Source organism: Bombus fervidus, chromosome 5, assembly GCF_041682495.2.
Source record: "Bombus fervidus isolate BK054 chromosome 5, iyBomFerv1, whole genome shotgun sequence".
NCBI lineage: Eukaryota > Metazoa > Arthropoda > Insecta > Hymenoptera > Apidae > Bombus > Bombus fervidus.
Window position 1 is genome coordinate 8,263,318 of NC_091521.1, and position 11,016 is coordinate 8,274,333.

The 11,016-nt window shown below is 29.2% G+C and overlaps 4 protein-coding genes across 6 annotated transcripts in view; 1 reads left to right on the forward strand and 3 right to left on the reverse strand.

The window, feature by feature from the left end:
* Nucleotides 1–2,605, forward strand: part of Mbo (nuclear pore complex protein Nup88) — a 72,997-nt gene extending 70,392 nt beyond the window's left edge. Inside the window, exons 5-13 of the mRNA XM_072003714.1 lie at nt 20–117; nt 333–528; nt 731–891; nt 970–1,055; nt 1,195–1,439; nt 1,568–1,678; nt 1,749–1,975; nt 2,128–2,373; nt 2,450–2,605. Of these exons, the coding sequence (XP_071859815.1) occupies nt 20–117; nt 333–528; nt 731–891; nt 970–1,055; nt 1,195–1,439; nt 1,568–1,678; nt 1,749–1,975; nt 2,128–2,373; nt 2,450–2,513 (1,434 nt within the window). The 3' untranslated portion in view covers nt 2,514–2,605. The remainder of the gene's footprint in view (nt 1–19; nt 118–332; nt 529–730; nt 892–969; nt 1,056–1,194; nt 1,440–1,567; nt 1,679–1,748; nt 1,976–2,127; nt 2,374–2,449) is intronic.
* LOC139987448 (uncharacterized) lies at nt 2,606–5,723 on the reverse strand. 3 transcript variants are annotated; one of them, XM_072003717.1, is made up of 6 exons: nt 5,589–5,723; nt 4,711–5,001; nt 4,474–4,582; nt 4,052–4,399; nt 3,665–3,986; nt 2,606–3,583 (listed from the first exon to the last, which is right to left on the reverse strand). In XM_072003717.1, exons 2-6 carry the CDS (start codon nt 4,980–4,982, stop codon nt 3,051–3,053), a joined length of 1,584 nt encoding a protein of 527 aa, XP_071859818.1. In that variant the 5' UTR covers nt 4,983–5,001; nt 5,589–5,723; the 3' UTR covers nt 2,606–3,050. The 3 variants fall into 3 exon arrangements, with proteins under 3 accessions (XP_071859818.1, XP_071859817.1, XP_071859816.1); XM_072003716.1 differs by lacking the exon at nt 5,589–5,723 and adding an exon at nt 5,507–5,530; XM_072003715.1 differs by lacking the exon at nt 5,589–5,723 and adding an exon at nt 5,297–5,437.
* Nucleotides 5,724–5,937: 214 nt separating this feature from the next.
* Nucleotides 5,938–9,351, reverse strand: LOC139987446 (FK506-binding protein 15). Its single transcript, XM_072003713.1, has 12 exons — nt 9,141–9,351; nt 8,749–8,910; nt 8,160–8,679; nt 7,886–8,086; nt 7,774–7,809; nt 7,500–7,682; nt 7,228–7,413; nt 6,950–7,166; nt 6,621–6,880; nt 6,421–6,546; nt 6,213–6,344; nt 5,938–6,130 (listed from the first exon to the last, which is right to left on the reverse strand). Exons 1-12 carry the CDS (start codon nt 9,221–9,223, stop codon nt 6,053–6,055), a joined length of 2,184 nt encoding a protein of 727 aa, XP_071859814.1. The 5' UTR covers nt 9,224–9,351; the 3' UTR covers nt 5,938–6,052.
* A 345-nt stretch (nt 9,352–9,696) lies between these two features.
* Nucleotides 9,697–10,642, reverse strand: Nd-ashi (NADH:ubiquinone oxidoreductase subunit ASHI). Its single transcript, XM_072003730.1, has 4 exons — nt 10,505–10,642; nt 10,136–10,359; nt 9,896–10,048; nt 9,697–9,817 (listed from the first exon to the last, which is right to left on the reverse strand). The coding sequence occupies exons 1-4, from the start codon at nt 10,632–10,634 to the stop codon at nt 9,764–9,766; spliced, it is 561 nt and encodes a 186-aa protein (XP_071859831.1). The 5' UTR covers nt 10,635–10,642; the 3' UTR covers nt 9,697–9,763.
* Between the last annotated feature and the right edge of the window lie 374 nt (nt 10,643–11,016).

Sequence of the window (11,016 nt, forward strand, 5' to 3'; positions counted from 1 at the left end):
CGAGTATTTTATATTTTAGGATAATACGGTTGATTGGAATCAAATTGAATGGCCGATTCTGGTTCTACGTGGAAATGGAGAAGTGCTTATTGTTCGTGGAGATATCTTGCACGATATGTACGTAATTATATGTTCCTTTCGTCCCTGAAATTTCTATCAGTATTCGTATTAATTGATCGAACTTTTTACATCGCGTTATCATCTTATTTTTCTATATGGGTTTAGTCGTTTTTTGATGTTATCATATCATAACATTGTATAAAAATCGTAAGAACTTCGATTTCCTCCTCGATGTGATAATTCTTTCATGTGTGCTTATTAATTTGATTAAGTCATGAAAATCCAGTGGTATCAGGATCACTCTCTATGTATCCTCCAGCCGACGATAATTATGGAATAGACTCGTGTTCCATCATGTGTCTACAAACTACACCGCCGATAGTAGTCATCGCTATGTGTACTGGGAAGATTTATCATGCGATTTTGTTGAAAGAAGAAACGATCAACGACGATGAAAACGATAGAACGGTGAATGTTCTTTTTAAGTTGTTCCTTACAATTTGTTTTTTACACTTACGTGGTGTTTTGTAATTCGTAATCCAGTGAATCTTCTGTGTTTCGAAATTTGCAGATTCATCGAATCATGCATAATCTTTTTGAAGAAGATATTTCTTATAAAAATTTGAAATTAATTAATTCTCTGTATTTAATCAATATTTGTGGCTTTCAGACTTGGTCACAGTATGGTTCGACTTACAATTTTCACACACCAGAGGATGCATTATACGTTTATGAATGCGTGGAAATAGATCTAGGTCTGTTTTTCGCAGATAACGATGAAAAATATAATTGTCCGATACATCTTCACGCTGACAAGTATAACAAGTCGAGGTAAGTTTTTATAGTTATCTATTCCTTTTATAGTTATTTCGTATCCATAAGTGTAATAAATATGAAATTTATCTATAGGTATTTCTGTTCTCACAATGCTGGAATCCACATGATCACTCTGCCGATGGTTTCTCAGTTAGATGAATACATAAACGCTTCGAAAGGTAAGAAAGATTAATTTTTCGATTAATTTATATTTTTGATTCTGTTTATTTTATCGAGCTGCAAGAAAAAACCGATGTATATTTGTTGAAATTTACTCTGTGTGGTCCGAATACTGTTTCTGAAAGTAAATTCTTTCAGAAAACGAAGATACATGTTTACCATCGCTATCGAATCAACCCAGTTTGCAGTACTTAATCTGTAGAAGAACCAAGCACACAGAACAGAACGAAGCTACACCAATTCTTGGATTTGGATTACTGCAGGAGCCATGCGTTTTAGTAGCTTTGTTACATACCGGCGATGTCGTCACCCGTTCTGTTATCGATCTTTACTACTTTCCAGAGATCGAGCTTCCAGAGCTTATAATTGACAAAAAAAAGAAAGTGAGCAATCTATTTTTTTCTTCAGTTACTTAATAACCATCCTATATATTTATAACACACAAACTAAACAAAACATTCTGCTATTGTCATGTAGAATTTAATAATACATAATCTGATATAAATTATAGGTAAACAAGGAGACGTTCGACGTGTACATAAAAAGGTTGCTGAAACGTGAAACATCACAACCCCTTATCAAAATTGGTTCGAAATCTGTCACTCCACGGGAATGTTTACAGGTATTAATTAATATAAATAAATAAATGATTAATTTCAATGAAAATAAAAAAAAATGATTTCCGTAATTAGCTTTTATACCACGCCACGGATATCTTTCGTAAAGAATATTTTGTCAAACATGATACAGTGAGGAAAGAAATCGGGAAGAAAATGCGTGCGTTGAAAGTAATAAAAACCCAGTTATTAAAAGAATTAGATACTTTGTTAGAAACAAAGAAAAAATTGCATCAGACTGCTGAACAGTTGGCTGAAAAATATGAAGATATTAAGGATGAGCAAGAAAAATTAGCACAAAGGTAAGTCACGCAATTAGTCTGAACTCTAAATTATAAATCTTGTTAGTATTTCCGACCTTTAACAAAACGTACTAACAAAACATTACACTGTTATGGTTACTATACCGATAATATGTTACAATAATTTACTATGAAAGTTTATGGGTTTACAGAGCAAAAGAAGTATTACGACTAGTGAATTACAAGGAACCGTCTATGACTCCTATTGAAAGAGCAGAAGCAGAGGAATTAAGGAAAATGGAAATAAAAATAGAAGAAATGAAAATCAAATTGCTAGAACTGAAAACGAAATCGGAGCAAACTGGTCCTATAGAGAATAATGAAAACATCGGAAAGAAAAGAGAAATTGTTTTTAGAGGTGATCAAGAAAACGCCATCAAAAACAACCTGGGACAAATGTGTGTACTGTTATCGTATAATAAAAATATATTAATTAGATATACAATAAAAAAATCTATTTCTTTTATTTCACAGGGCAAAAGATATAAAAGAATTAGTTACAGAAGTTAAAAAGTTGGAGGAAGAAGTGAGTATTTAAATTGAATGATAAAGTGTATTACTATCGTTATTTGCAAACAATTGTAAATTACTTTACCTCAAAATATAGGATTTTCGTATAATAAAAAATGATTTTATTTGCAAAATAATTTATTACACTACCTATACATTTGTCCTATATTAACCACATTATTGGCATAAAGAATACTTCCAATAACTTCTCGCTTTTAATGTCTCTTTTAAGTATTAATATAGAAGAACATACATATATTAGATGCAATATAAATGATATCAACATTAAATGACGAGATATTAAACATTATCGTATTACTTCAATTTCAAGTACATTTATCAAGAAATTAAATTATTAGTGTAATTAACAAATTAATTGCCAAATAAAATTAAATTATTTTAGATTAGCAACGTTTCTTTCAATAATTTTATTATTACACTTGTGAAAACATTCAATTTGTTTCAAAAACGATTTTCGTGCAATTTTTCTTAACAAAGAAAAAGTCATACCAATTTATCTGCATGTTATTTCTGTAATCATATTCCTTCGACCACAAAGCTTTGTTCAAGGCACAAAAATATAATGAGAAACATCATTAGAATCTTCCATAACTTTTGACTGTAGCAATTTAATCTCAAGTCTCAACTTTTCTTTTTCCATTTCTTGTTTTCGTATCTCGTTTGAATAACAATTCATCTGTAACTTTAATTTGTCCTTTTTAAGTTTTAACATTTCAGTTTCGTGATACAGTTTCCCTTTCTCTGCACGAAGTACTGCCAGTTGCTCCTGAAGTAACTGATGACTGGCTTCGTCCGATAATATTACCTCCGATGTATCGACATCTGCTTTTACAGTCGTTGTCGATTTTGAACCATTTATTTCGCTTTCAGGCCCACTATCAGGCTCTGCCTCAGCATTTGTAGCCTCTTTCATGATCCAAATCCTAGAGTCTGTAGATTCATTAAAAGTATTTGGTGACGATTTTGCAGTTTGGTGTGACTGAGGTGTAAGAGATCTAGTTTGTTGTTTAGGTGAGGTAGATGTTCCCTTTATTTTTTCCATTTCAGTAGTAGGCTGGATGGTTTCAATATCTAAAACTGACACATCATGATAACATAATATCACACGATCTTTTCTCCAAAAATAAAAACATTATGATTACAATTAATTATAATTACCTCTGGTACTGGGAGACTGACTACCATCTACATTATGTGACAAATGATTGTTACAATAGGTATTAAATTCTCTCTCATCTACGAAAACAGAACCATCAGCGTTCACGATAGACTCAACAATTACAGATGGATCTCCATCTTGCATCACTAACTCTCCTACAATTTCACCATTTGCTGCTATAATATCCCCGTCATTATTTGTTCTTAATAGTTCACCTTCTGTTGTATCAATTTCATCCACTACTTCTTCTTGAGTTAATTGACCACTGTAGGAATCATCACCATCATTTCCTTCGCTTACTTCCAATTCTGTTGGTAATCCCTGAAAAATAATTTATTTAATAAATATAATAATGAATTTTGTATTATGAAATTTAGCTGCCTCACATCCTGTCCCCAAGGAGATTCTTGTTCCTTTTTTATCCTTTTTATCGTTTGTGCAATTTCATCTTCAGATTCAGAATACACTTTCCCATCATTGTTTCTCCCTTGCATCTTCTCTATATCGTGAATTTTTTTAAACAGTTGATATGCTCTCTCAGGTGTTATATTCCTCTTTTGTTTATTAGCAGCTGCTATATTAAATAAATCTTTGGAGCGAAGTATCTTGTTTGTTCGTAATCGTACATATTCTTTTAATCTTTTGCGATCAATGTGTAACTGCATGAGATCTTGTACTTCCTGCTTAATTTCGCCGCATAATTTCCTTTCTTGTGGAAGATTCTTAAACAATTCCTAATAAAAGAAAGATAGAATCAAATACACTATTACAAAACTTAACTTAGTATCATTTTATTACTATTATTTACCTCTGAGATTTCATGATTATGTTCATTATTGACACTAGTTACCTCTAGCTTTGTACCATCTTTTGATGCTCTTAACATAATATGAGCAGGGCAATTTGTTCTTATCGATCTAAGTAAAACAATGATATTTATAAAATATATTTGAAGATATAAATGTGTTTTCTTATACCCATTTAGTAGGACAAAATAATTATTATAGGAATCTAATTTGAATAATATACAATTTTATAAACTAACTGAGACTGTCTTCTGCCAGCTCCACGTGGTAAAAACTTCTGACCGCCATAAATACATGCATATTTGACAGAATAATATTTTAAACGCTCGCTTATTGGACGAGCAGTTTTCATATGAGCTCCACTAACTGTTCTGCTATCTCTTCTCCAGTAGTGGACCAGACTACGCTTTGAGAACTTCTCCAGTTTATGTTCCAATTCTTCGTAGCTATCAAACATTTCTCCCAAATGAAAAGATACATCCTCATCTTCCACAGTATTTATATCCATCATGAAAGTGACAGTTAACAGTCTATTTTATAAATAAGTATGTATTACTTGTTAATCAAAGAATAGGTATAAAGTACATTGGAAGGTTATTTGTATTCATTAGTATTCATTTTCGTTTCATTTTACAGGAAATAAATGTTGCAAAAAAGCGAGCGTTCTAAAAATCTAAATTAAATCTTGTATAGTCCTTAAAGACGATGTATTATATGTTAAAAATAAAATGTAGGTTAGAATATGTTGGGACAAATGAAATAACATCATTGAAATTATTGTTTGCATTATTGTTTGCATTATTGTTTAATTCGACTTCTACTAACGAAAAAAATCTCTCGATAGCAATACATTTGAAGCAAACACATTGTTCCTCTTATTCGAAACTTTGAGGTTAGATTTCAATTTGATTGGCGTGGTAGAAGCCAGGACGATAAAACCGTGAATTCAGCCAAATAGAATTACTCAAGAACCGGACAAAGACGGGCGGGATTTTTTGTCTTCTACTAATTTTCAATCTTTACAGTGCGACTTACGTTCTGTCATATTTTTTGTAGCATTTCTTCTATAATATCTATATAATGTTCTATAATACCCAATTGTCACAAAAACCTGTACCTTGATTTTGCGCCATTTCTAATACAGAACAAGTGACTGAACTACAGCGCAACTGTTGTAATTTATTGCACATTCAGATATTTTTTAGATTTAGGGTAATTTGATCCCGGTCACAAAATAATCTGCCAATATTTCTCACAACCATAAATTCATTGAGTATCCTTGATATCAAATAAACAAAAGTTATATAAACTGTTATAAAACATAATAACCTATCATTTAGTATTACAACAAAGTGATAAGTCAACGATATATTCAAAATAATATTTATTGACATTAGTATAGATTTTTTAAAAGATTATTGATATTAGTATAGATTTAATACAGATTTTTTAAAAGAATTCTAAGATGTCTTCGGGTAGCTTACAAATTTCTAGTTTACATGAAACTTTATCTTTTGCTATTTTTATACATAAATTTTTGTGTGTTTTCGAAATAAAATTATAAACCGAAGAATATAATTATTAATGTAGCCAGTCATTATCATCTTCTGTATCTATAGGGGGAATGGGTGGTGGTTCATTTTGTAATATAGAAGATACCTGTAGAAAAACATGATTTAAAATACATCTGGAATTAAAATGGATATGAATAAAAATAATTATATAATTATTTTCTTAAAACCTGTCTGAAGTCAGAAATTTTTGGTTCTGTATTGCTAATTTTTGAAGCATCAGTTTCTGTATTATTAGTAGGTAATTCTAATTCAACATCATTAGTTTCATCAGTATTATATAAAACTTGTAATGTAACATTCTAGAATTATATTTTCATTAAAGATTATAAGAAATAGTATGTAAGTATATATGAATTAACTTGATCATATACTTACTTTTATTGTAGTTGCTATTATTGTTTTTATATAACTTATAGAGTAGTATTCGTCTACAAATTTATCTGATAAAATGTGATAAATTCTATTCATTATATATTTGATTTCCTTGTTTTTATTATTATTCTAAGAAACACAATCATAAATATTAAAATATATAAAAGAAGTATAGCATAAGAACAGTAGATGAAAAGCCTTACTTCATTTACTTCTTTAGAACTTGCAACTTGCTCAGTGGTGCTGTATTCTTCAGAAACCTTAAGCATCTTATTTTCTAATACCACTGTTTCTTCCTTATATCTGTTATTAAGTTCCTTCGCTTCTTCTAAATCTTTCTTCATGTTAGTGAATGCAATATTTGCATCTTTTAAAGATATTTCTAATTCTTTAATAGTTTTGTGCAAGTTCTCATTAATTTGTACTAAAGATTGTTTCTGAATTTCAAGATCTTTTACTTGTTCTGCATAAAAGATTGAACTATTATATAACTACTATACTTTTATATGACTAATAAGAGTATTCATTATACCTTTTGATTGATTTAATTCTTTTTCCAATATGCTTATTCTCTCTCTCATTTCATTTAATTGAGTGAAATTATCAGTAGCTATATTAGCTATATTCTTGTATGGTTGACTAACCTTTTCTTCAGATGTACTCATGGCTAATAACATTTTCAGAATATTATCCAAAGCCGTTTTATCTTTTATAGGAGATGTAGCATTTTGAAGTTCAAGAACATGAAACTATATATGACACATAATAGTATTTTGATAAATAAATGTAAGTTTCTCAGCATATATGTACCTTGTCAAGCACTTTTTGCACATTATCAGCTATCTTAGACATTCCCATTCTGAGTTCTGCATTTGTCATTCGAGTTTCAGACAATAACATATTTAACCCTGGATCTATTATTGTTGGTACTGCTGAAGTTACTGAAGTCTGTGACTGTAATGAATATACCTGACCATCCATGGTAATAAAGTTTGGCTACAATAAATCCGCATTACAATAATAATAATACAAGATGATTATAAAGTATAAATATATTTTTCACTACATTTAAATTTATATACTTGTATTTGTGTGGGAGACCATTGAGGAGTAATCACAGATGGATTAACAAAAGATTTGCAAGCAGTATTTGTTGTTGATACATCGTTTTTTAGTTTTAATGCCTTATGTGAATTTTTTAATATTTCATCTTCAGATTCTGCTGGAGATTGTTTTTTTTGTAATTCTTCTTGAAATGATTCGACCTAAGATTACGAGATTATAAAATTAAATCAAAATATAAATTAAATTTTGCTGCAAATATATTATTTAATATTATATTAAACATTTACTTACCTTCTTTTGACGAATCGGTTTATATGGTATGTCATCCTACAAATATGTTATTCATTATTGACTTGATTCAATTACATGTATATATAACTAGACTAAAAGCACTTGAGTATACTTCAGTATCTTCAGAGTCAGTAGTAGTAGATGGGAGTTTTGGTAATATAGATTGTCCCATTTTTGCCATTCGTGATATAATAGAAGCTTTACCACTTGGAATTTTATGCAAATGGGCAGTTTCCCCAGATGTTTGTATATCTACTACTTGTACTTCTAATAAGATATCTTTATCTTTAGGAAATCCTGGTCCTAGACTAATCTATAAAACAATCATGTTTAAAATACATGTGCATTTACAATGTACTGTTGCTTATTAAAACCTCATGTAAAACCTGTTTATTAGAAGGCACAAATAATATTCGTTTTAATCCTTTAATGCTCCCTAAAAGTGTTCTTTCCCAATTATCATCGATAGATATTTCTACTGTCATTGTTTGAAATGTTGTGGGAATGTCTTTAAGAGGCTGTGTTATTTCCGTTACAATAAAATATTTGATGGATATATTGTCTCCTTCTTTTACTGTTACATCTTTATTAACTGGTGATAAATCTTGGTAAAGTACATTTTCTATTCTCCCATTTTTTGAAAAATATCTTGCTAAACCTACTTCTCTTGCAAATTCTATGCAAATATCATTATTTTCAAATAAAATTGACCAGTTTTCCTTATTGCTATCATAATAACTTGAATAATTGTTTGGTTGTATTATATATAAAAAATCTGGTGTTAATGTAACAACTGATACATGTTCTTGTTTGCTTTTATATAATATAATTTGATATATTCTTGTTGCAAGATTTCCTGTAAGAGCCATACCAAGCTTGCCAATTGAAATGTAAGCCCCATTTTGCCTATAAGTAACATTAATTATTACATATCCAAAACGAACAATTAAAATAAGAAAATATATTCAAACTCACAATTTGAAAGCATGTACTGCTTTAGCTATTATGACTTCTGTTTTGTTCGAAATTGTTTGAGTCAAAGTACGGTGTGTATTTAATTTTTTAGAAATTTGTTTTGTCGAAGAGCAACTATCTAATGTCTTAGCTTGTAATCCAAAAATGGCAGCCAAATTTGATCTAAAGTAAAAAAATACACATTTATTCTAAGCATGTCTTTGCAATTGCTAATTAATTGAATTAAAATTAAAGAAATCACAAGAAAAGAATAATGTTAAATTCTATAGTGGTTATAAATTCTATAACCTTCGTATAAATATAAATTATATTTCGTACGAGTCATACCCAATTACACTTTTTTAATGTTATATATTAATACAATTAGTAGTTTATGAAGAAAGTAAACATACCCTGCTGCTGGCATAAAATCAGATTCATCATTGTCTCGTAAAATTTTATCGAGATTCGGTACTTGAACATTTCCTACATTCATGACTATAAATTAAATTTCTTAAATAAGAATTTTTTCTGTGCACTAAAAGAACAACGAAAAATATAAACTTAAACTACCTATAAACAGTAAATGACACTTTGTTACATACAAACTACATGACTAATAAAATTAACGACAGGTGGCGTAGTACTTTCTATTCATAAAAGTTAAAAAGTTACAGCTTCAATTCTATACGTAATGTAAAATCTTTTAACAGTTCAATTAGAAACAGATACAGATATTAATTACGTTAAAATCTGACTAACATGAAATATTAAAATATACATAATAGTGAATAAAATTACAATTATAAAAATTTATATCTATTACACTCTTGATACAGTATTATAAAAAATATAAATTTATTGTATATATTTTATATTTTTTCTAGGATAGAAATAAATGTCAACTATCTATATATGGTGTCTATAATATAATTTATTAGGAAGAATTAATCTATACATTTTGTTACATATATATATATATATATGTATACATGTAGCATTCTATATATATATATATGGTACAATATTCATAAAATTATTTTAGTTCAAAAGTATAATGCACTCCTTTTCCTGGATATTGTTTTGCTAACTGAAAGGGCATATTCATACATTAATCATTAAGCATAAAATTACAATATCTTATTTTTGAATGAAAATATAATCTTACTGTAGGTTGACTGCATTTAGGTGAAAAGTAAGCGATCACCAAGTAAGTTACTGTGAAGACAATATAAATAACAGCACCCTTCGCATCACTGAAAGTTTTGCGAACACCATAGTCACACCGATCTCCTTGCAGCAAATGGAAATGCTCAGATAACTACAAATGAAATAGCAGGATTAATTTATTAGGCATTATTGTTTAGCATCAAGTTACAATTATAGTTTAATACTATCAAATACCTACAGTTTCTCCATGACATGTTCTTGGTCCAGGATGATCCCAAGGATAATAAGGATCTTTAGCTTCTGCGCTTATCAGTGGTAAGTTTGGATAGTCTACAAGACTTGATTTGTCTGGAGCATAAGCTTTATATTCATCAATATGCATATTATACTTTTCTGCAGCTGCAATCCATTCCTCTTCTGTTTTTGGATAGGGGCCTGGTAAATATTTCCGTGCATTGGGAGCTGTAATACATAAAAAAAATATAATTAATGAAATTTTTACATCCCAAACAATCGTCTTATATAAGCTCTTATATAAGATTTTAACCTATCAAAAATACAAAAAGAACCTTTAATTACTCTACACAAATACAAATGCTTTGCTTACATAAGTGAACTATTGAAAGCTCGTAATCAGACACTGTAACAAGTTTTTCATACTTTCTAAGAAAGCTAATAAGTGGTGTGTTTTTCCTAAATAGTACTTTTGACAGATTGTTACACCGTAGCGCAGCCATTTTCAATGACCTAGGATGATACGTGAAAGATCAATATTATATACTAATATCAGCTAATATGTACTGAATACATGTATGGAAGCGTACATTTTTATTTAATATTTATTATTATAGATAATATATCTATATTTTTATTTAAAACATTTTTTTTTAAATCTGCATTTATTCTAATAAAATATGAAATCAAGGGCGTTTTAAAGTACACTAGTTTGAATTTCCCTAAACATAAAAATCTAATTATTAATGTTTCACAGAAATATAAAAACAATGTGGTTATTGAGAGACTTTTTAAGATAATTATGAAAAGATAACATATCGATATTCTACAGTCTATCGTTTCATTTTATTCAAGGTTTTTAAATACAGTACTGCCTTACTAACT

What these genes read in the sequence shown, in the direction of transcription:
- LOC139987448 (XM_072003717.1), bottom strand. Translation starts at nt 4,982, where the DNA reads ATGATGGATATAAATACTGTGGAAGATGAGGATGTATCTTTTCATTTG. An exon ending in GCTGGCAGAAGACAGTCTCA is followed by an intron (nt 4,583 to 4,710) that starts GTTAGTTTATAA and finishes TGTTTTACTTAG; the next exon opens with ATCGATAAGAACAAATTGCC. An exon ending in AATCTCCTTGGGGACAGGAT is followed by an intron (nt 3,987 to 4,051) that starts GTGAGGCAGCTA and finishes ATTATTTTTCAG; the next exon opens with GGATTACCAACAGAATTGGA.
- LOC139987446 (XM_072003713.1), bottom strand. Translation starts at nt 9,223, where the DNA reads ATGAATGTAGGAAATGTTCAAGTACCGAATCTCGATAAAATTTTACGA. An exon ending in GTTCTAAAGAAGTAAATGAA is followed by an intron (nt 6,547 to 6,620) that starts GTAAGGCTTTTC and finishes TGTGTTTCTTAG; the next exon opens with AATAATAATAAAAACAAGGA. An exon ending in AAATTTCTGACTTCAGACAG is followed by an intron (nt 6,131 to 6,212) that starts GTTTTAAGAAAA and finishes GTTTTTCTACAG; the next exon opens with GTATCTTCTATATTACAAAA.
- Nd-ashi (XM_072003730.1), bottom strand. Translation starts at nt 10,634, where the DNA reads ATGGCTGCGCTACGGTGTAACAATCTGTCAAAAGTACTATTTAGGAAA. An exon ending in GAACATGTCATGGAGAAACT is followed by an intron (nt 10,049 to 10,135) that starts GTAGGTATTTGA and finishes TTTCATTTGTAG; the next exon opens with TTATCTGAGCATTTCCATTT. An exon ending in CTAAATGCAGTCAACCTACA is followed by an intron (nt 9,818 to 9,895) that starts GTAAGATTATAT and finishes ATGCCCTTTCAG; the next exon opens with TTAGCAAAACAATATCCAGG.